The 25,100-nt window shown below is 44.3% G+C and overlaps 1 protein-coding gene across 1 annotated transcript in view; it reads left to right on the forward strand.

Annotated features, from left to right (window-relative positions):
* Itih2 (inter-alpha-trypsin inhibitor heavy chain 2) overlaps positions 1–24,769 on the forward strand; it is a 36,275-nt gene extending 11,506 nt beyond the window's left edge. Inside the window, exons 7-21 of the mRNA NM_001419801.1 lie at positions 1,703–1,810; positions 2,423–2,551; positions 3,803–3,919; positions 6,563–6,731; positions 7,555–7,680; positions 11,254–11,435; positions 12,722–12,907; positions 13,232–13,371; positions 15,586–15,755; positions 17,379–17,516; positions 20,981–21,094; positions 21,463–21,661; positions 22,356–22,528; positions 23,018–23,129; positions 24,465–24,769. Of these exons, the coding sequence (NP_001406730.1) occupies positions 1,703–1,810; positions 2,423–2,551; positions 3,803–3,919; positions 6,563–6,731; positions 7,555–7,680; positions 11,254–11,435; positions 12,722–12,907; positions 13,232–13,371; positions 15,586–15,755; positions 17,379–17,516; positions 20,981–21,094; positions 21,463–21,661; positions 22,356–22,528; positions 23,018–23,129; positions 24,465–24,612 (2,211 nt within the window). The 3' untranslated portion in view covers positions 24,613–24,769. The remainder of the gene's footprint in view (positions 1–1,702; positions 1,811–2,422; positions 2,552–3,802; positions 3,920–6,562; positions 6,732–7,554; positions 7,681–11,253; positions 11,436–12,721; positions 12,908–13,231; positions 13,372–15,585; positions 15,756–17,378; positions 17,517–20,980; positions 21,095–21,462; positions 21,662–22,355; positions 22,529–23,017; positions 23,130–24,464) is intronic.
* Positions 24,770–25,100: the final 331 nt, after the last annotated feature.

Consider the following 25,100-nt stretch of genomic DNA (forward strand, 5'->3'; position numbering starts at 1 on the left):
TTGTGGCGTTCTACTCTTTATTGCTCCTCCCCTGAGCATCTCAAATCTTCTTCCACCCAGCCCTTCCTGGATTTAAGATCCAAGTAGCAGAGGATGACTTTACCCTCAGGACGCTTAACTTTTTTTTTTTTTTTTGGTTCTTTTTTTCGGAGCTGGGGACCGAACCCAGGGCCTTGCGCTTCCTAGGCAAGCGCTCTACCACTGAGCTAAATCCCCAGCCCCCAGGACGCTTAACTTAATCACATCCCTACAGACTTATTCCCAAATAAGTTCAAACTCGGATTCCAGGGTTTGAGGAATGCGTTCTTCAGGGAGCCACCACTCAACCCTTGAAATTAACCTTCAGGGTAAAGGTGTCATGAGTCTCTGCTTTCTTGTCTGTAAAAGACAAGACTTGAGACTCGAGTTTTGCAGCCACCAGAATCATAAGCCCAATAAACTACTCTGCCTATAAAATGGTTAGCCTCAGGAATTTTAACATCCCTAAGAATGAAACACTTTTTCCTATTATTCTATTAGACATACATGTGTGTGCATGCACACGCGCGCGCACACACACACACACACACACACACACACACACACACACAAAATGAAATAAATAAATCTTTTAAAAGTTTGCGCAGTGCTAGCTAACATCCCGCCAAGGGGCTCTTAGATGACCTGTAAGGTAGTGAAGACACAGAAAGGGAGCCTGCTCTATGCAGAAGGAAATATGTGACTGAGCCCCCTTTATACTCATTTCCTGTCTTGAAAACTCGCTCATGCAACAGCAGCAGCATTCACCCTTCCAAGGTGACACCCAATTGCCTTGCATAAAGCCCCATCTCTTGTCTGTGTGTGTAGGGGTTATATGAGTGTGCTCGTGGGTAAACTCACCCACGTGCATGACTGCCTGGCCAGTATCCACGATCCTCCTGTCTCCATTCCCAGTACTGAAGTACTGAGGTGCATGCCACCACACCCAGATTTGGCATGAGTAATGGGGATTAGAACTTAAATTCTAATGCTTGCCTGGGAAAGCACTTAATCCATTGAGCTATCTCCAGCCAGAAGCACAACCCCGTTCAATTAATGCCACCCTGGTGAGCAAGGTTTCCAGCATGTGACCCTTCAGGAGGCATACTGATGTCCTGTCTTGTGTTAATTGTCACCTTGACAGAATCTAGACTCACACAGTAGAAGCGCCTTGATTATATCAACTGATGTGGAAAGACAAATCTTAGCTGTGGAAGGGGACAGTCCCTGAGCAGGGGATCCTGGTCTATGTTAAATGGGGCTGGGTTAAAGTGCAGTGGCTTGCATTCATCCCTTTCTGGGTCCTGATTGGGTGTCATCTGAGCTACGTCATCACGCTCCTGCTGCCTCTCCTTGCCCACCGTGATGTATTGTGCCGTGAACTGAGAACGAAAACAAACCCGTTCTTTCCACAGTTGCCCTTGTCAGAGGATTTTATCATAGCAACACTAAAAGAAACTGAGTCATGTGTCTACACCATAGTCAGGGGAAGTAAACCCTGAGATGAGTGAGGTGACAGAAAGTTGGAATCCCGGGAACTTAAAGGACTTCCCAGAGTGACCACGGCACTATGCTCGGGGAACTGGGAGACAGGAAAAAGCATCAGAGAGCCTAAGAGTAAATTTCCTTTCCTGTTTTAAAGATCCCTAAAGGGTTTTGATTCTACCATTTCCCGCCTTTTTAGGTGAATGTCTGGATTATTGAACCTCAAGGAATGAGATTTCTTCATGTTCCTGACACATTTGAAGGTCATTTCCAAGGTGTCCCAGTCATATCCAAAGGACAACAGAAGGTACTAGAGAAACTGCACATTGCCAGCTATCCCAGTAGTCACTGGGTCCTGACTCTTTTTCTCTTGTGCCCTGGACAGTGGGGGAAAAAAAAGAGAGTGGTCTGATGGGCTGAGGTCAAAGGCTAGAGTTTCTTTCCTATTAAATATACAAAGAAGCACTCCCAATTATGTAATTTCATTGTATCCATTTTGGAGCCTCCTTTGCCAAGAGTCAATTTTCACATAAAGAATTTTCATAAATTACACACAAAAAATATTCACCTTAATTGTCTTTGCCATAATGGCCAATAACAAACAACTATGAAAAGGTCAGAGTCCCCTCAGAATGTACACAGACTCTTTCCAGAGTGAGAGACATTCCTTCCACGGTATCTGGTGGAAACCTCTTTGGATCTCTCTTTTTAAAGGCCTGATACCTGGAAAACAGCACCACGGTCTGTTGGACACTCCAGTCAATTGCTCTAACATTCTTTTCCACAAGTATTGGGCCAGTGGATGTTGTCAGCGTGATGTTCTCCTTATACATGAGTAGAGGCAACTACCATGGCCCCCCACCCACCCCATCAGTATCTGGGAGCAAAGATCAGCTTCTGATGTCTCTGTCCTTTGCAGGCACATGTGTCCTTCAAGCCCACAGTAGCACAGCAAAGAAAATGCCCCAACTGCACAGAGACTGCAGTGGATGGAGAGCTGGTAGTCGTGTATGACGTCAACAGAGAAGAAAAGGCTGGGGAACTTGAGGTGAGAGCTGGCTGGCTCCAGGACTACCAAGCTGAGGCCGAAAAAGAACCTCATTGTTGTTGAACACATTCCTTGGCTCATGAGTGACTCCTGGTTGTCAAGGGAAGGGTTCAGGATCCAGAGAAAGGACTATAACCATACTTTTCTGCTATGCATCAAAATCATCCTTTATGCCATAAAAAAAATAAGAGGAGCTACAGAGATTGGCTAACTGGTTAAAACACTTGCCATGCAAGTGTGAAGACCCAAGTTCTACCTCTAGACCATACATAAAGAATTTGGTTGTGATGGTGGCATTCTGTCTTGGTTTTATTTCTGTTATTATGATAAAATACCCTGATGTAAAACTTGGGGGGAGAAAAAGGATCTGATTCATCTAAAATTTCAGGTTCTAGTTCATCAAAACAGTGAAGTCACAATGACAAGAGCAGTTCATAACACACCCAGAGTTAAAAGCAGAGATAAATGGATGTATACATGCTCACTTGCTTACTTGCTTGAGCTGAGCTAAATTTCTCTTCTTTTATACAATTCAGAATCCCCCTGACAAGGGAATGGTGATGCCCACGGTGGGCTGGGTCTTCCCACAACTTAAGACAGCCTCACATACACAGTCATGCCCACAGGCCAACCCAATGTAGACTCTCTCTCCTTTAATCACTATAAATTATATCAAGTTGTCAATTAAACGTGACCATAAAGCAGGTGTTTGTTCCCTCTCCCCCCACCCCCCACTGAGTCTAATTCCCTCAGTGTAGACTGTGCTAAACGTATCTCCCAGGGTCTGGTAAGAATGTGTTTTTTTGTTTGTTTGTTTGTTTGTTTGTTTGTTTTGGAGACTTCCTTTGTAATCAGATCAGTTAGTATGCTGTGCTGAAAACACTTGTGAACTGTCTGTGTCCTCACTAGTTGAGTCCTGTGGGGACAAAGACCACCTGACTCCCCATTGCTTGGCAGAGTTTCACTGCAGCAGGGGCCTGAGATGAATAGGGAACAGGGCAGAGTGGAGCAGATTGGAGTGGGAAGGCAGAATGGATTGGACTTTCAGAATGCAGGGGCAAGAGAAAGATCAGAAGAAAAGGATGGGTGCACACCAAGCTTCCACCTCTGTTCTTTTTCATCATCATGGGACATGTGTTAGCTTCTCCTGCAGCCTACCTCTCCTCTGTGGTCTCCGGCTTCCACATCTTACCTTCCAAACATCGCTCATCATTGGACTCATACACAAGTTTTCGGTTTTGTTTTTCTTAGGTATTTAATGGATATTTTGTGCACTTCTTTGCTCCTGAGAACCTGGACCCAATTCCCAAAAACATCCTCTTTGTTATTGATGTTAGTGGCTCCATGTGGGGAATTAAAATGAAACAGGTAAGGACTCCTTGTTTGTGGGGGTTCCTGAGAGTTCCCTTTTTGTTCTCTTTTAATAATGGAGTTATTGTAAGTTATTATAAGTAATAAGTCGGTGTTCCCTCTGACCCCACACTTTGGGCTAGACCTCAGGAACTGTACTTACTGACCTTACTGACCTAGGGGGTCAGCCCTTTTCAAAGTGGGGAGCTTACTGTATAATCACTGGGCTTATATGAAAATCAATGCTTCCTTGTAAAAAAAAATTCTTCTCATCTCCAAGTTTCCTCCTTTCTCTTCCCTCTCTTGCTGTTTCATTTTCTAATTTTATGTCTCACAACTCACCCTTTGAACAGTCCCGTGTTTATATGACGTGTTCTCTTTTTGATCATGTCTCAGCATGATGTTTAGCTTTAGTATACTGCCATTAGTCCCAAGTAACTTGAAAAATCCTCATAAACGTCTCATGAGTGTGTGTGTGTGTGTGTGTGTGTGTGTGTTATGTACATGTGAGTGTCTATGTTTATGTAGTGTACATCAAGGTCAGAGATGAACTTTTGGCATCTCTTTCTATTACTCTCCACTTTATCTTTGGAGACAGAGTCTCTTCTCCAAACCAGAGTGTACCCTTCTAGGCTAGGCTAGCTGCCCAGTGAGTCCTTGGACATCTGCCTATCTCTGTGCTGGGGTTATATGTGCACACCACCACACTTGTCTCTTCCATGGGTGTCAGTGATCCAAACATGAGTCTTCATACTTTCCTAACAAGCTCTTTGCCCATGGAGCCATCTCCCTGCCTGTCTTTACTCTACCCTTTTTAATCTACATTGCTATTGGGGTGTGTATCCTATCTGAAGTCTTCTAGTTCAGAGATAAACATTGGCTTATCCTTCATAAACAGAATAGAAGTAAATATAAACAATAAGTGAGGTACTGCTTCTTCTTCTTCCTCTTCTTCCTCCTCCTCTTCTTCCTCCTCCTCCTCCTCATCTTCCTCCTCCTCCTCCTCGTGGTATTCAAGATAGAGTTTCTCTCTGTAGTCCTGGCTATCCTTTCACTCTGTGGACTAGGCCTCACACTCAGATATCCATCTGCCTCTGTCTCCCTAGTGCTGGGATTAAAGGCAGGTGCCTCCACTGCCCAGCAGTAATTTCTTAATTTACCCATTAAGCCAAATAATTTGAACAATCAATTAAGTATTCCTTTATTAGGAGCCATTTTGACCACCTTACGTGATTACTATTCTGTAACTACACAAAAGACGTCAGTGTCCTGGATGATCCCTGGCTACCCGAGCTTCCACTGTGCTACAGATCCTGCTCCTGAAAATCTGCTGTGGTCCTTTTTTTCTGCGGGAGGCTTTCCCATGCATTTTATAAAGTTGAGCATCATCCATGACCTGACCCACCTGACTTCAGTAGCATAACTTAGTTGTGACAGCTAAAAATCGCATCCTGAGGAGACAGGATAAAGGCTAACATCTCTGTCCTGTACCGCTGGTGTCCTGAGTTTAATTCCCCAAACCCATGAAAAAAATCAAGTATGGTTTTGTAGTTCCAGCACTGGAAAGGCAGAAACAGACAAGTTTTTGAGACTTACAGGTCAGCTAGCCTAGCATAATTAGCAAAGGCTAGGCCAGTGTGAAAAAAACCAAAGTAGATGTCACCTAAGGAATGATACCCTAGGTTCACTTCTGGCCTCTACATACACACATACACCTGTGCATGAACAAAACACACATGAACAAACACACACACACACGCGCACACACACTCACATGTACACACACACACACACACACACACACACAAAAAAAAAAACTTCATTTATTGCCCTCTATTTTTAACAAAAAGTTAGACCCCATTAGCATCATTATTCTTTTTTTTGGATATTTTATGTATTTACATTTCAAATGTTATCCCCTTCCCCCCTCACATACCCCCTCCTCCTGCTTCTATAAAGATGCTCCCACCCCCACCTCAATGCCCTGGCATTCCCCTACACTGGGTAATTGAGCTTTCACAGGACCAAGGGCTTCCCCTCCCATTGATGCTGGACAATGCCGTCCTTTGCTGCATATGTGGTTCCTCCATGTGTACTCTTTGGTTGGTGCTTAGTCCTTGGGGGCTCTGGGGGATCTGGTTGGTTGATATTGTTGTTCTTCCTATGGGGTTGCAAACCCCTTCAGTTCCTTCACTCCTCTCTCTAATCCTCCATTGTGGTTCCCATGCTCAGTCCGATGGTTAGCTGCAAGCATCCTCATCTGTAACAGTAAGGCTCTGGCAGAGCCTCTCAGGAGACACAAAACAATTGTTCATTTACCATTCCTTTCTTTCTCCCTGTCTTCAGTCAACAAATATCTGTGAAGTACCTACTGTGTGTCTGGCAGCTCCAAGGAAATACTTAAATTTGTGCTGCTTATTCTTAAATTAGGACTAGTCAAACTGATGTATTTAAGAATACAGAAAAAAAATGAGTATCTAAAGTCCAATAGTACATGTTCGGAACATAAGGGACAGGTCGGTGTTGACTGCACAGTTTCTCTAACAAGTTGAACTTGAATCAGTGCTTGGAGGGTGAACGGGGCATGTGGTGGGTCTGTTGATTTCTCCTTTGACTTGAATTGTATGTAATGAGACTTCATTGGGTTCTCCTTTGAAATAGACTGTGGAAGCGATGAAGACCATATTGGATGACCTAAGAACCGAGGACCAATTCTCTGTGGTTGATTTCAACCATAATGTTAGAAGCTGGAGAAATGATTTAGTTTCAGCTACTAAAACACAAATTGCAGATGCCAAGAGATACATTGAGAAAATCCAGCCTAGTGGAGGTGAGTGGTTTTGCTCCAAAGCCTACAGGAAAACTTTAAAAAGGTTCAGTCTAGGTTCTCACAGGACTCATATCCCCTGCTGAGCATAGTGACAGGTCTTCAAAACTTATCACGTACAATAATGAGGTAGAAGAAGCCTAAGTTCAGAGTCTCCCTGAGCTACAGCTAGTTCAAGACCAGCCTGGAGAACACAGTAAAACCTGTCTCCAATAACAGCAACCAAGAATTATTATTCTCTACCAAACTGGTATTTGCCCAATCTGCTGTAGTTTTCTTTAAAAATACATTTTTGTTTTCTTTTTAAATTAATAGTGTTTGTGGAGTAATAATAGCACACAATGTGTTTGTGGAGAAATAATACACAATACAACTCACACATGTCTTTAAAAAGTCCAAAATTTTATATTAAAAAAGGTTTGTAAGTCAATCTAGGCTTCTTTGTTAAATATATATATATATATACATATATATAGTGTGTGTGTGTGTGTATGTGTGTGTGTGTAAAATATAAATGTCTTCCAGAGCATTTCAGCAAGGTCATTTCCATTCCTTGTGTTTGTTGCCTTACAAGAAGACAGACCAATGCACTAAAAGGCTTATTTATCTCAAAGGGGATAGTTTAAAGTAAATGATTTACTGCACTGTAAGGTCTTGATGATAAAGAAATTTGTCACTTTGAAAGCAATCAAGTGAATTTAATATTGAGCAAGTTATGCATAAGAAGTTAGATGAGCCTGAATCCAAGTTGTGGCTGTGTGTGTGTGTGTGCGTGTGTGTGCGTGTGTGCACACACATGTGTGAGCACATTATATTATTTTAACAGGCACAAATATCAATGAGGCTCTGCTGAGAGCAATTTTCATTCTGAACGAAGCCAGTAACATGGGATTGCTGAACCCCGACTCAGTCTCTCTGATCATTTTGGTTTCTGATGGAGATCCAACAGTGGGCAAGTATTACCTCCATTTCTTATGGACGGGTGTTTTCCCTGTTGCTTTGAAGAATGTTATTTGCTCAGGGTGGGAACTGTGATGGCATATTTGTATGTTTCTAAAAACATCTTAAACCCTGGCTTCTGCAAGGAAGTCTCCTGGCCCAGAAGCACCTAGGAGCAATTGTGTGGGAAGATTTGCTTCTGCACAGGGAGAACTAATAAAAGGTGAAAGGCATGGAAACAGAAATAAAAATGAAACTCAAAGGAAGTAAATATATAGAAATGTGCAAAACCAGAGTAGGGTACCATTTCAGCAGCGTTATTAACCGGACGTTGCTCTTGGATGCCTCTGTTTCTACACACACAAACACACACACACACACACACACACACACACACACCACACCACACACCACACACACCACACACCACATACACACACACCACATACACACACACCACATACACACACACACTCACACCACACACACACACACACCACACACATAACACACACACACACACTCACACCACACACACACTCACCCACCCACACACACACATAACACATACACACAGTCACACACACACTCACAACACACACACCACATACACACACACACTCACAACACACACACACACACACACACACACACACACACACACACACACACACACACCAGGCTCCATAAAGGAAGGTTGCGCTGTCATCTATGTTGTGAGAGCTGCCAGTGGAGGGTGGTAAGTGCCTTCATTTCCTCATCGTTAGGCCAGGGAAGATGGTAGATGGGAGTGGAGAACAGTCTGTATTCATCTCAGTTCCCTCAGGAATGCAGTCTCTGTTGTTCTTCACTTCCTTCCCTGCTGCCACGGGAGAAATGACCACTGGCTTGGACAGCCTTTAAATAAATCATTGTTTCCTTATCTGCAAAATGGTTCCAGCAGCTCCTGTTTCTATTACCTGCCATTAGTTTTATGTGAGCCTTCCCTTTGATGAGAATTAGAAATAACAGATGCTGGGTGGTACGGCCATGGACGTCTTGCCGCGTGCACAAGGGTGGCACCTAACCCATGCTGTACAGAGGAATGAGGGGAAAGCATGGCGGGGCAAATATTACATTGGCAACAGGGGTTCCAGGAGGAGAGGGGGAACATCCCCTTCCCTTAGCACTGACACCCACCCGAGCAGTTGTTATGTGTTTGTGATAGAGTCCCTTTTTTCTCCATTCATATCTTGTAGCTTTGAAAACATACGTTTTGAATAATATCATTAAGAATAAAAGGAAATTATACACAGACATACACCGATAAATATGTTATGCCTGTTACTTACTCTTCTTTCCTGATCATTCAGTTTCTTCACTGGAGTAAGTCTCTGACGACTAGCTTCTTTGGCATCAGTTCATCCCTATTTTACTCTATGTATATATGTGTGTGTGTGTGTGTGTGTGTGTGTGTGTGTGTGTGTCTGTGTGTGTGTGTATGTGTGTGTATGTGTGTGTGTGTATGTGTGTGTCCATGTGCATGTGTGTATGTGTGTGCATGTACGTGTGTATGTGCATGCATGTATATGTGTATGTGTGTGCATGCGTATATGTGTGTGTGCATGCATGTATATGTGTATGTGTGTGCATGCGTATATGTGTATGTGCATGTGTATATGTGTGTATATGTGTGTGTGTACATATATATGTTAGGATTTATTACACATAAGGATAACCTACATGCATCCATTTACTTTGATTATTCTCTTTAAAAAAAAATACCTCGGAGCTGGAGAGATGACTCAGTGGTTAAGAGCATTGACTGCTCTTCCAGAGGTCCTGAGTTCAATTCCCAGCAACCACGTAGTGACTCACGACCATCTGTAATGGGATCCAATGCCCTCTTCTGGTGTGTCTGGAGACAGCTACAGTGTACTCACACACATAAAACAAATAAATAAATCTTAATAAAAGAAAGTACCTCTAAAGAACTGGAGAGATGGCTCAGTGGTTAGGAGCACTTGCATTTGGCAGTGGACCTGGGTTTGATTCCCAGCACATATAAGGTGTCTCACCATCACTCCAGTTCCAGGGGATCTGATGTCGTCTGACCTCCAAGGTCACTAGGCACATGCATGGTGCATACATGCAGTCCACATACATGCATGTAGATAAACCGTTCATACTCATAAGTTAAGTAAATTTTTTTTTATTTAAATGCCTTTGATGGGGCTGAGGAGATGGCTCAGGGTGTAAAAGTACTTACTATACGGGCATAAAGATCTGAGTTTGAATCTTCAGAATCCATGCTCTTAAAAAAACTAGACATAGTGGCGGGTGATGCTGTACACCTTTACTCCCAGCACAAGGACGGCAGAGGCCAGAGGATCTCTGAATCTGTGGCCAATCTACTGTAAAGAATGAGTTTCAGGAGACACAGAGAAAGCCTGTCTCAAACACACACACACACACACACACAAACACACACACACACACACACAAACACGCACACAAACACATACACACATACACATACACACAGAGAGACATACACACACAGATATATACACACACAGAGAGACATACACACACATACACAGACATATACACACAAACACACACACAGATATATACACACAGAGAGAGACATACATACACACATACACAGACATATACACAGAGAGAGACATACACACACACACACATATACATACACACACACACCATACACACATACCTTACACACACACACCATACACACATACCATACACACACACACACACCATACACAGGCACACCATACACAGACACACAGACACACACACACACACACACACACACACACACACACGCTTGACGTGACTTTTCATTCCTGTAACACCAGTGCTATAGGGACAGAGACAGGAGAGTCTCAAGGGCTTGCCGGCCAATCTACTTCACTGACACAGCAAGTTTCCAGTTCAGTGGGAGACACAGTGTCAAAGTGATAAGGTGGAAAGCAATGCAGGAAGAGCCTGGGTGTCACCCTGCTGTATGCACGTCTGGGGCTTGTGCCCCTGCACACACATAAACATACCTCTTGCTCTCTGCCAGAAACCAAAAGGCAATGTCTTTCAACATGAAAGCAGAGGAGTGGCTAGTTGGGAGGAGAAAAGGGATCAGCAGGAATGCGCATCAACAAAAAGTGATAACAGGGAAACTTGGCCTGAAATACGTTATGTACGTGTAGAAAATGCCGTGACGAAATGCATTGTCACATAAGATGACCTATGCTAATAAAACATTGGAATGCTTTTGAGATTGCTGAATATGAACACCTAGAGGGGCTGCATAGGAGTCCCAGCTCATTTGCACCATAGTCTAACCAAGTTCTCTTACGGGGGATCCGCTTTGGTTGTTTCTATTGTCGCTTCACCCAAGGAATGTTGCTAGGCGCCATCGCTGCCGCCACTTCAGATCTTCATGGATGAGTGCACGCATTTTAGAAGTTCTAAATTTTGACTCACTGGATCAGAGGATTAATGCGATTTTAGTTTTGATCAGTTTTGAAGATTAACCTCCTCTCACGGGTTCCTCTTGCTTTCCTGTCACTGCCAATTCCAGGTGAACTAAAACTGTCCAAAATTCAGAAAAACGTGAAGCAGAACATCCAAGATAACATCTCCCTCTTCAGTCTGGGGATCGGATTTGATGTCGACTATGACTTTTTGAAGAGGCTGTCCAATGAAAATCGCGGGATTGCTCAACGAATCTACGGGAACCGGGACACATCCTCCCAGCTCAAGGTAGCATTCCGTTTCTCCTTTCCTGAAGCTCATCCCTCTGCTCATACCGAGCCCCTCAGAAGACACCTGAACGTAGCTCTGATTTGTCGTAGCCATATTTGCTCTTAAAATTCCGGCAACCATTCAGTTTCCTTCTCACACATTCCCATCGCTGCTTTCAGCACTGACTAATTTGAAACAGGAAAGCCAAGGCCAAACCCTCGTCTGCTCTGTGAACCATGAGGCCTTCGCCCGCCTCCCGTCTCTGCCTCCTCGTCCCATGAGCAATTGCTCACCCCGCTTTCATGGCCAGCTATTTTCTCTCTGGATTGTGTTGGCATTTGGATATTATCTTTACGATGTAAACCAAGTCCAACTGTGCCCTTTAAGCTTCCTTAAATAAGGGAAGAGAGAGACCAATCGGGTAGCATGGTGACAAATGCCTTTAATTGCAACATACAGGAAGCAAGTGGGTCTCTGTGGGTTCAAGGCCAACCTATGTGCATAGCAAGTTCCAGGCCACCCAAGGCTACATATTCACACACACACACACACACACACACACACACACACACACACACACACACTCACTCACTCACTACTGTTTGTTTTTTTTGGATTTTTAAATAAAATCACTTTATTCTAATTGATACAAAAAAAACTCACACTATTAGTTTAAGGAAGTCACTGACCAATTTCACAATCCTAAACTTTATACCTCTCTGTGATGTTCTGTATAGTTACAATGGCCTTCAGGGGGCTCCCCACAGGGCTCCCCCACATTACTCTCAGTTACCTTTTTATTTACTTTTCTATCACAGAAAGAAAGAAGGAAGGAAGGAAGGGAAGGAAGGAAGGAAGAAATGGTGACTGACTTGAAACTAGCAAATAATTATCTTCATAACCTTTCCCATGATTCCTGTGTTTATAAAATGGACAACCAAACTATGCCAACGCCAGGAACAGCATTGGAAGTTTGGGCTACCTAGAAGATAGGGTTCTGATTCATGTTATTTTAACCCAGATAGCTTTTATAATAAATGCCTACAAAGCTTGTGTTTCTGATCATAACAAAAAGGGGAGAAATTTTGGCTCTTAGGTTGTAGGTAATTCCCTAACAATATGCATTTGTATTCCTGCCCAGAGGTAATAACCGTGGGTATCCATCATACCAGAGATCCATGAAAATAAATTAAGAGATATCTGCTACGTATTGAGATGCCTTGGGGGGTGGGGGGATAATTTAGATCTACGAAGCACTATGAAAGTAACCATTTGTGTAATATTTTCTTTCCTACGACTTCTAGAAATTTTACAACCAGGTCTCTACTCCGCTGCTTAGAAACGTTCAGTTCAACTACCCTCAGGCATCAGTAACAGACGTCACCCAAAACAGTTTCCATAACTACTTTGGAGGTTCTGAGATCGTGGTGGCGGGGAAATTTGATCCCAGCAAACTGTCGGAAGTTCAGAGCGTCATCACCGCGACTTCGGTACTTCTGTTCCCCTGTGTACTGTAAAAACACTAACTGGTCCCCTGATACACTCAGTCTCTGTGTCAACAAGCTAACATTCCTCATCCCCAAGCATTTGTGTAGAACAGAAGCAAGGGTTCAAAGAGAAGGTGTGGCCATCTTTTGAACCATGCTATAAAACCACCTTTCCACCAAGCCCAACCCTAGTTTCTGGACTTTGTGTTCTAAGCCTATCCAGTCAAGGCCCTCTTCCTTGTATCACCCCAAAGCGCATTTACAGCAGATGAGTTAACTGTAATCCTGTTGCCTAGGTGTTCACTAACTGATGCTTCCGTTGTCCAGGCTAACACAGAATTGGTCTTGGAAACTCTCAGTCAGATGGATGACTTGGAGGAGTTTCTATCAAAGGACAAGCATGCAGACCCTGAATTCACCAAGAAGCTCTGGGCCTACCTCACAGTCAACCAACTGCTAACAGAGAGGTAAGGCTGGGAGAGCGTATGCCATGAACGTTGACAAACATGTAATGTCGGTCTAGAATATTTGAAAGTCAGGGCTGCGGCTATAGCTTAGTGTGAAAGCCTTTGCCCTAGAACACCCAAGGCTCTGGGTACGATTCCCATACTTCCAACAAAACAGAAAACGGAACATTTGACATCGTGAGCGAGAAGTATTTGCAACCAAGAAAGGTATGGAATTAATGGAGGGATTGGATTATTGCTGACTTGTCCACAGCACTTTAACGAAAGCTGGGTTATTTCTTCTCCTCCTTCTCCTTCTCCTTCTTCTCCTTCCCCCCTCCCCCTCCTTCTTCTTCTTGTTCTTCTTGTCTTTTCATTAAAATGGAACAAAGAGCCTGAAGACACGGGTCAGCACTGAAGAGCACTGGCTGCTCTTCCCGAGGACTGGGTGCAGCTCCCGGCACCCATGTGGCAGCTCTGACTTCAGTTCCAGGGAATACAGGACCATCTTCTGGTATCTGTGGGCACACGTGTACACGCGTGGAACACAGAAACATACATGCAGATAAAACACCTATATACATTTTAAAATTTAAATGCAGCATAAAATGAGATGTGTGTAGTGCATTGATTTTAGGTATGTAGTTTAATGGATATATATGTATGTATACATATATACATTGAAGATATATATACACATATATACATACACATATATATATACATATGTGTATATATACACTATATACATATGTATATATATATATATAAAACCGTATCTCTGTCTATATCATCATATCTATGGCCATCATTCTGTAAATGTAGAACTATTGAAGGTCATCTTGTTCTTATGTACACCCAGAGGAAGCCGCTGGTTCTTGATATGTATCACCATTGATTGGTTTTGTCTGCCGCTAACTTTCACTTAACCACATAATCCATTTCTGACTTTCACTCAGCTGATGACTGTTAGGCTCAGCCGTGCTGCTGTGCGCGTCAATAGTCCATTTGTCTGTCCTCTTGAAAATTAGGTCCAAGGGAAAAAACGTCTGACTGTGTGATTACAATGTCCTACCAAGGAACAGCACTTTGAGTCTTACACCATCACTGGCTTCTCACCCGACGGCATTTCACACCTCTACCGTAACATCCTGTCCCTGGGAAAACACTTGCACACATGCACCCGAGTTTCATGAGGGATATTTGCTGAAACTTTCCATTGCAACGCTCCCACCTCACCTCTTGAATAGGATTCTCAGGAAGATGGACCAAGGTCATCGAACTAGGTTATATGAACCACCATGTAACGGATCTCCCAGAGAAGATCCCTGGTGTCAATAAGATTATATTTTCAAAAATTCGCATGGCTATAAGCTGAGGTTTTGAAGTAAGAAAGAAATATCCCTGGCCCTTGGACAGGAGTACATTGGCTATACCTAAAAGCATAGAGAAGTTGCTCTGGAAGTTAAGCATTGATTTTTAAATCCCTGAAGAAAGATCGGTGGTTTCTAGGATTTCAGGGGATGGAGAGAACAGAACATCTTAGGGCAGAAGAACTATTTCCTATGACTCCGCAATGATTCACAGGACGTACAAGGAAATTGCAGTGCAAACCACTTGCCTCTCTGTCAATACATCTGTATCTGCTTCATCTGTTGTCACACATGTACCGCTCTGGTATGAGACGTCTGTGATTCAGGAGGCCATGGGTCAGCGGGGTATATGGAGACCCTCTTTGTACCTTTTACTCAATTTCACTGTGAACCTAAAACCACTCTGAAAAAAAAAAAGTCTTTAAAACTAATCCCTTGAGGGGCAGTGAGGTGACTCAGCAGATAAAAGTGCTTGTGACAATGCTTGTCAACCTGAGTCTGCTCTTGGGCTCCTAGATGATGGCAGGAGAGAAGCAACTCCCACAAGTTGTCCTCTGACTTTCACACAGGCACTATGGCACGTGTGCATACATATACATACATATACATACATACATGCATACATACATACACATGCATACAAGTAAACCCAATTTTAAAAAAAATACTCCCTAGAGAGCACATGGCTACATAAAATACTCAGGCTCATGCAGCCAGTCGGTTCTGTTTCCCTCTTGCCTTAGGCACCCTCGCCCTGGGCCCAGGTCTTGTGTGACTATCAGAAGGGGAAGTAGAGAGGTCTGGGGCCCAAGTTGCCCCTGGTGCGTGGTGATGGTCTACAGTTTCTGTCTTCTGAATGCAGAAGTCTGGCTCCTACCGCCGCTAGCAAGAGGAAAATCACAAAAGCCATCCTGCAGATGTCTCTAGACCATCACATCGTGACTCCGCTTACTGCCATGGTGATAGAGAACGATGCTGGCGATGAGCGCATGCTGGCCGACTCCCCACCACAGGACCACTCCTGCTGCTCAGGTCAGGGTTTCGGGTCCCACTGGGGCCACAAGATGGAGTGGCCTTCTTGTCTTGTGTTGATGTCCCAAAGCCTCTGTTCCCATCTCCCAACCACCTTTTGCTCCCAGCTCGTGTCCATAAATGTTCAAGCTTGAGTTTGGTTTGACGAGTCGTGAGTGCCTGAAATCCCTGTATTTCCAAGGCCAAGGCTAGAAGGTTTGCTGTCCCGGGTTACTCTGAACTGCATAGTGAATCCATGGCCAGCTTAAGCTGCGTAACAAGATGCCGACTCAAAGTAAAGGTGTGGCTGGAGAGATGGTTCAGTTGTTAAGAGCACTTGCCCCATTTCCAAAGGACCAGGGTTTGAGTCCCACGTGGCACCTCACAACCATCTGTACCTCCAGTCCCAGGGGATCTCATACTTTGATCTGGCTTCTGTGGGCGCCAGACATGCAGGCGGACAGACATACACGCAAGCAAACACTCAAACACATACAACAAAAATAAGTAACATTTTAAAAAGCAAAACGAAAAAACTTTATTGATGATTTAAGTTGCCAATGTACTTCTCTAATCATTTTTTTTAATGATTGCTTTTATTATGAGTCTGTGAGAGTGCATGGTATGTGTGTGCTGGTGTCTGTGCTGACCAGAGGAGGACATCAGATCCCCTAGAGTGGAGTTACAAGCAGTTGGGTGCTGCCAGCCTTGGTGCTTGGAACCACAAACTCAGGTTCTCTAGAAGACCAGCACTCACTCTTAGCCACTAAACCATCTCTCCAAACCCTCTTCTCAATTCTCAGTTAAAATAGCAAAGAATAGACAAAACTTCTCAAATCACAAGGTGGACAGCTCCTACGTTAACCCCTGAGCTGCCCATATATGTGCACCCACGTACACACACATACATACACACAAACAAACCCTACTCCCACACACACATTTTCAAAGAAAAGTATATGTGGAAACTGGGGGCCTAGAAACAGCCTTGGAAATCATTCTTGTGGTCTATGCCTCATGCAAAGTCTCCAGAAACGCCCTAGGATATTTGTAGCTAAGCCTGAACCAATTAGACTCTCTCCTTCCTGTGTTCTCTTGGTGCAGAGTCTTTCATTGTCCTGAGTGTGGCTGCCATTCACACCAATGATCCTCTGGGTTTTTAGTTTTGCTCCATTGGGCTCGATGGCATGGTGCCAGCTCTCTATTTAGACCAGGATGACCTTGAGCTGCTGCTCCTCCTGCCTCCACTGAGTGCTAGGCATGTGGCAGCCGTGCTCAGATGAGGAGCTCTTTCCCCACAGATCCATTTTACAGTCCTAGATACTGGGAGAATTGGTTCACAGGTTCCCACAGTCTGATGCTAGAGGGAAAAAGAGGAGCGGGGACTCTGAGCAAAAGGGGGACTGTGGGTTGAAGTTGAGTAGCAGAGTGCTTACCTTGCATGCTCAAAACCCTTGCTTGGTTTGATGCTTAGCGATGCCTTGGTTTTTTGTTTTTTGTTTTTTTTTTTAAAGACAGAGAGAGAAAACCTTAGCTGAGAATCTTTGGTTGGGAAAGAGGAGGCGAAATCCAGATTCTTTAAGTTGAGTACGATTTCTATGGCAGGGTACATGGGAACTAATGAGTGGGAGTTCTTCCGCACAGGCGCACTGTATTATGGCACCAAGGTTGCCTCAGGTCCCATCCCATCGTGGGCCAACCCATCCCCAACACCAGCGACGGCCATGCTTGCAGTCGGAGCGAAGCCACTCGAGTCTACACCACCTCCTCATGTGATTCGAGGTAAAAGCATTTCTCCCTTCTTAACCCGTCAGAGCCCTGTGTGGATTTCCGTAAATGAATAGAATCTCAGTGTCTTGAGAAGCTAGCTGACTTTTACAGGTGCCGTTGCCTTCTGTGGGGAGCCAAAAGCTCAGTGAATTAGCTTGCTGCGGTGCCAAAACAAACTAGCTGGAAAGTGTCTGGTGTCTCTTCTTGTTGAGTGCTAACCCTATCATCAGAGCCTCGTTCTCTGACATCATGGAGGCCTAATGACCTCTGAAGGGCTCCATGTCCAGACACCATCATATGTTGAGGGGTAGGGCTCAGAATATGAATTCGCATGGGGACAAACCCATACCTCACACTGTTTTCAACTGTCTGAGGGTGAACTCTCTGGAAAGAGATGTTCTTCTTACGGGAATGCACCAATAGAGCACGTTTGGTGAATAGTCTCGATCGACTAAGCACTTATTAGTTGCCCAATGGCTGTCACCACTGAGCAGGAGCTAGCGGAATTTTTACTCAAAGGCATTCGTTGTCGCTTGCACGGGGGAGGCATTGATCATAGATGTGGTCATCTGGAAGCCAGTAACACGTATTTGTTGGAAAGTCTGGGCGCTGAGGCGCCATTGCCCACTCTCAGTGCACAATGGACACATTTCCGTTCAACGTGTGAGACAGAGGTGCCACCTGGAGGACTTCACGGTAAATGCAGTTCCTCTCGATGCCCAAGAGTTTACAGAAATGCTCTCTGTCAATTACCAATGTGTCCAGCTTTGCAAAAGCTTACTCACACTGTGGCCGGACATGGGGAGACAGGGGACATACAGGTCTCAAAGACACATGCCCTGGGGCTTGAGAAACATATAGGGCAAAGAAAGAGTGATTACTATGTGGGGAGTGGGGAATGACAGGAGGGATCCGTGGTTTACAAACACACAATTAGATTCCAGAGGCCTTTGTGAAATGCACATTCAGAAAACATAGGTGTTAGCATCACTGGAGAATGGAGTAACAGCCCTCTGCCATCATAAAGTCACCCACTGGACACCTGTTCATGTCCAAGGGAAGAGGGAGTGGCTTCAACAAGTGAGGTCTTTAAGTCTCTGAGAAGTAACCTAGGTAACTGTTAATCACCGTGATCCAAACACACCGGGAGTGTTAGCCACAGCAAAGCTAGGAGACAAACAGAATATAGCTCAGTTGTGCACCTCTGTGGTTAGTGCTTGTCAAAGTTGACAGAGAGCCAATGAGCTGAGGGTGTACCCAGGTTTCTCTGCTTTACCCCATGCTCTGACTTTGCAGCGGCCCTCACAGACTTCCTGGCAGCTCCCAGGAGAGTGTATGTGCTTTGTGGCCCCTCTCTCTTAGAGAACAAACTTTGGACACTCTAAGAGTGCTCCAGGCTCCCTGTCTAAAGGAAAATCTTGCTGGTCAGCAGCATGTGAGTTGTTTGAAATGAAACCAGAAGGCTACTTCCTGTTGTTAATATAACTACAGATCCCTCGGTTGAATTGATTCTCATATCAATATATATGATATATATATGATATATAAATATATATATATTCAGATGGGCCAGTGAGGTGGCCCTGAGGATGAGAGGGTGAAGGCTCTTGATAACAAGCCTAATATCCCGAATCCAGTCCTGGAACCCACTTGTTAGGAGAGAATAGACTACCACAAGTAACCCTCTGAACTCAATATACATGCTAGAACATGGGCCCCCCCCACATACACACACGCACGCATGCACACCCCCACATACACACACGCACGCACACACATACACACACACGCACACGCACACACACACGTGTGGGTAATCTTCAGAACTGAGATCTTAGGACTGTCGAGCCAGCATGGCAGCATAGGCTGGCACTGCCAAGCTGAGGCGGGGAGAGAATAGGTGCCTTAGGCTCTGCAGGGAAGTCTTGTCCCCAAAATTAATTAAAATTAAATAAAGTAATGTTTAAAGATCGACTGTAGACTGGGTGGGTGGCACCTGCAATCCCAGCACTCCAGGTGAAGGCAGATGAACTGTGATTGTGAGGCCAACGTGGACACAGCAGTACCCCTACCTCACGGGAGAACGGCTGATGGTGTCAGCATGTGGGGAGAGCACACGCCTAGTGTGTGCAGTGTCCTGTGTGTCATATCACAGTGCAGCTGAGAGGGGAGAGGGAAGAGAAAGAAAGACTCCGATGGTTTATTACATACACCAAGCATCGTTTTGTGACAGGCGACAGCAAGGTGACCGTGTTAAGTGGCCTCATCTCACTCCCCCTGGCTTATCTCCAATAGTGTTCTTTGCGGGGCCCGAATGATAAGCTGTTTCCGTTTTGCTGATGATAACGCTCCTCATAGCTGCACTTCCGAGTAGGGACCCCTCGTGGAAGATTAGCGTGCAGGGCCTGTGTGGTGATGTCCAGCATGGGAGCCACGCACGCTGTCAGTTTTCAGAGTAAGGTTTTTGCTTTTGCAGCACAAAAGGACAGGATAGCCTATTTTAAAATGACATTCTCTGTAAGACCACAAAGCTTCTTCCACATGTCAAGTCTGCTGTTTGATGCAACAGAAAGGCTGCCTCTGAGTCAGACCATCCTGGAGTCAAATTCTTCCAATGGGCCACACACTAACTTCTCTGCTCTCTGTTAGCCCACCTGTATTATGGGGTAATGGCTATAGGGTGGTTATAGAGCAAGATTCTCATACCTAGACATTCAACAAAGTCTAACTAGTGCTTGGCCCATAAATCTTAGGATTTCAGGAATACATAAGGTTGACACGGAGATCTTCAACCCACTTCCAACTTGATCAAAAGTTAAAGCCAACTGACTAATGTAAGACGTTCCATTCCATTGGCCAGAAACACATCACCCGGGCAGGGACCGTGGCAACATGCAGGCAGCCTTGGTATTGGAGAAGTAGCTGAGCGTTCTACATCTGGATCGGTAGGCAGCAGGAAGAGAGAGCCACTGGGTCTGGTTTTGTCCTTTGAAACCTCATGGCCCACCCCACCAATGACACACTTCCTCCAGCAAGGCCACATCTCCTAATCCTTCCCGGTATTGCAACTCCCTGGGTGATTAAGCATTCAAATATATGAACTTGGGGTGGGAGTAGGAAGCAATGTTATTCAAAACACCACAAGTACTATATTTATGTAGAAGGAAAATATTACCATAACTGTTTCCCAAATAAATCATTATTTCGAATTTTAACAATGCACTCTAGTAATTAACCAACGAACCAAGTCTGTTGACCACCTAACATGAAACTGTAGCTTGAGGAATGAAAGGAAGGGTCAGGAGGTGGTGTAATGGATGCCTACAATCCTGCCTTCTGGAGGCTAAGAAGGCCACAAGTTCAAAGATAGCCTGTGCTACAAAGTTAGATCCTGTCTCAATAAACAACAGTGGTAAAAAAAATCATCTTCTGTTTTATAATTTTATGTTTTTTTATTTTTCTTGTATATTTTCTAGTGGAAAATGACCCCCACTTCATCATTTACCTGCCAAAAAGCAAAAAGAATATTTGTTTCAATATTGACTCAGAACCTGGAAAAATCCTCAGCCTGGTGTCAGATCCAGAGTCAGGTAACATAAAAGCAGATTGATTACATTTGAATTAACTAATTGCATGATGGCCCGGCTTCGCAGTGACTACCTGGGATTCTTTTATTTCTCACCTCATTAGATATACTAGAGTTTTAAAAACATTATAACTAGTGAGGAATTGAATCACATATATTAATCGTTTCGGGCAAGTATTACTTAAAAATATATATTCTGAGCATGAGCTGGCTGATGTTTTGGTTTAATTATTTTATAAAAATATTAACTTTAAAAAATCCCATAAAGAGAGAATATTTGTATTATGAGGTTGTCAACTTGCCAAACTTGATGCGCACAAACCGTGGTGGCCACCGTGGGGCGCGCTAGAGGAAGCACGTCTTCCCTTGCAGGGCTTTCAGTCAACGGTCAGCTTATTGGTGCCAAAAAGACTGAGAACGGGAAACTGAGCACCTACTTTGGGAAACTGGGATTCTATTTCCAAAAGGAAGACATGAAGATAGAAATCAGCACGGAGGCCATCACCCTGAGCTCGGGCTCGTCCACATCTCGCTTGTCTTGGTCCGACACAGCTCGTCTTGGGAACGAGAGGCAAGTATTAGTCCGCCTTGATTCCCATCCGCCCTTGGGACACGGTTGCAGAAATAAGCCTAGCCTCGACCTCAGAAGAGATCACACAGCCATCATTTTAGGTTCAGGAATGTTGAGGTTCAGGGGAGCACTCCTTATGCTCTGTGCTATCCCTGGGACCGGGAATTGTTTTCAAAGCTCACCGTGTGTCAGTGACAAGGCTTGGTGAAATGCATACAGTAAGTACTCAATACATGTAAGCAGATCCATCCATTAGAATCTGTAGCTGACTACATCACGCATGCTCCAAACAGTGTGACTACATTATGAGTGTCTTCCCAATTAGGACGTGGTCACTGACTGTTTTGGATATAACACATGAAATAGCACTGATCCAGTGAAGCTCTCACTGGAGGGATGGAGAGCTTGTCTTTCGGCTGGCAAAATGGCTCGGTGTGTAAAGGCACTTGCTTCTGAGACTGATTACCTCAGTTTAATCTCAGGACCCACAAAGTGGAGGGAGACAAGAATGCCCTGCAAGTTTTCCTTTTCTGACCTCCACTAGTATGTACAGAGAGAGAGAGAGAGAGAGAGAGAGAGAGAGAGAGAGAGAGAGAGAGAGAGAGAGAGAGGAGAATGGATAAATAAAATAGTTTAACATTTAATAAAATATTCTGAAATCATCTAGAAACTAGTTGTGTCGACTTTCCCACAGGATTCTTATTTCTGTGAAGAAAGAAAAATCTGTGACTCTCACTGTGAACAAAGAGCTGGTCTTTTCCGTTCTGCTGCACCGTGTGTGGAAGAAGCATCCGGTTAATGTGGACTTCCTGGGGATCTACGCTCCCCCGACAGACAAGTTCTCACCTAGTGTGCATGGACTGTTAGGTAAAGTATTTCAACTATCTGCATGCGGTGACTTGGATGACTATGGCTAGAAGTTGGAAAGGTGACAGATGGGAGCTATGGGAGCAGAGGGCCCAACGTGGCAGGATGACTGGGGGACATTAAGGCCAAGACCATCTGCCTGATGACAGGGAGGTGGCAACTTAAGACAAGAGATAAAACATGATTTATACTAAGATTTTTTTCTGTGACTGAAGAGAGGTGACTTGGTTTAGGAAGTCTGTGACAAGTAGACTCAACCCATCAGGTATTTTAAGAAGAGTTCGGACATAAGCATGTGACATCTCGAACCACCCTGTCTATGATCTGAGCTATACTTTCTAATATCTACCTAGCCTGCTGATATGAGATGGTCTTGTAGTAAACCAGCATCAAGTATAAAGAGATTCTAGAGGGAAGATCAATGTCACTCAAGCCCAGTGACAGGCCTTGGATTCTACGTAAATTACTGTCTATGTTTCGTGTCACTAGGACAGTTCATGCATGAACCAGACATCCATATCTTCAATGAGAGGCCAGGAAAAGAGCCGGGAAAACCAGAAGCGAGCATGGAAGTGAAAGGACATAAGTTGACTGTCACCAGGTAGGCCTTGGGTCATAAGAAAAGCCACTTGGCACACTGTCAAACTTCCCAAGTCACTGACCATAAACATATACCATTTAGCCAGAGGATAGCCCAGACTAGATGCAAATTGTGACCACACGTATGCAGGCACACATCATGAAATGGCAAGGTGAATTAATCTAGTGCTCTCATCTGAACATTAGAGCACGTCCTACACTCAGACACCGAAGAATTGAAAATGTTAACCAAAGGGAAAGATCATACAATATCCAGGAGGCACAGTTCTGGAGAAGGCATGCAAAAGCCTGAACGTGGCTATGCTGTGTGTGTCTTGGGGTAGTTTTTCTTACACGTATCACATCCATGGGCTTCATTTCAAAGCAGGAACTTAGCACTCTGAGTACAAATTATAAATCTTTGAATTTCAGCCCCCTTCCTTCTCATCTCCCTCATGCCTCAACTGACAGAATTTTGAAGCATTTTTGCCTTTTGATATTTTAGAAAGCAATTAATTTTCCTTATTAGAGATGACAGTACAGAAATGCTGTCATCTTCTGTGTAATTAAAATGTAACTTTGCAGTGACAAATCTCCAAACTATGTATGATGCATGCCACCAGAAAATAGACACATGAAATAAACTGATGGAATCTGACGATACCACCCAAATGGTATTGGCTTACCAGACAGAAACCAATTGGTTATTCACAGACATCTGTACGCATGGAGAAATGGTGAGGCTCACTCGGTCATTGCCTTACAGCATAGGCAGCTCCACAGCAAACCATGTATGACGAAGGGCAAACATTGAGCCCTTTGGCTCCCACAAGTCCCCAAGAGCTGCCGATTGGTAAATGAAACTGGACGGGCCCCACTGTGTTCTTTTAAGGCTCACTGATGGCAGTGGGCCATCTGTATTTTAAAATAGTATCTTCTTCATCCTCCAAGGGGAAGACTTGGATTTCCTCATAAATTGCTGGCATCACCCTTAAGTAAAACACATCCACAAACTGAGAGGTCCGTGCCTCAGATTCATCGAGTAGCAGGGTTAGCCCGGGGCGCTGAGGTTTTCCCTTTTTACTAGTCACTTTGCTGCTGTTGCGCTGTTGGAAGAATCCAGAGGTCAGCTTCTAGAAGGACTGTCTTAATTGTCTGAGTACACATCGGTGCCTGTGTTCTAGCACCAACCCCAGACACTAACATTTCCTTTAACTTGGTGGGGGTGGCAGGGAAGGGGTAGAGGGTGGGTAGAAATAGTAAGAAAGGCACACAGAATTGGAGCAAGGGCCGTTTCCAGCTCTGCCTCGTGACTGTGTTGGCCCTTCCCTAACCCTACGCACCCTCTTCCTTCCAGAGGCATGCAGAAAGACTACAGGACCAATATAGTGTTTGGAACAGACGTTCCCTGCTGGTTCGTACACAACAGTGGGAAGGGTTTCATCGACGGACATTACAAGGATTATTTCGTGCCTCAGCTCTACGGCTTTCTCAAACGGCCTTAATGGCTTTGGTTTTGGAAACTGTACATGTACGTTTTTCTCTCTTGACACTTTCTGCAGTTAGTCCTCAGTTTCAGTAACTTGAAATAAACCCAGATATTAGGGTGGCCTAAATGCCCGCTAACCCGGCTGAGAAAAAAATAAATATTTGCAAAAAAGACTCAGGAGTTTGTTTTCAGATGCCATGTTAATCAGCAAGCCAGGACCTGCTCGGCCACTGAGGTCAAACCCAGGCTATATTGTAAAAATCCACTTATTTCTAAATGCCACCACTGCATTGTGGATTAAACACTTGCTGTCACTTCACAGGAGGGTCTATTACGAGACTTTGGGTGACCACAGACAGAAACAGGGAACATTACCTCTTCATGGCTGCTTTATACCAGAGGTTTACACTGAACTCCAATGCAGGGATAACACTGCCCAAATGGGACATACATTTATGTGCAAAAACTGGGATATTAGTTGTGTAGAATAGTTCTATAACACTC

This window comes from Rattus norvegicus, chromosome 17, assembly GCF_036323735.1.
Source record: "Rattus norvegicus strain BN/NHsdMcwi chromosome 17, GRCr8, whole genome shotgun sequence".
Taxonomy (NCBI): domain Eukaryota; kingdom Metazoa; phylum Chordata; class Mammalia; order Rodentia; family Muridae; genus Rattus; species Rattus norvegicus.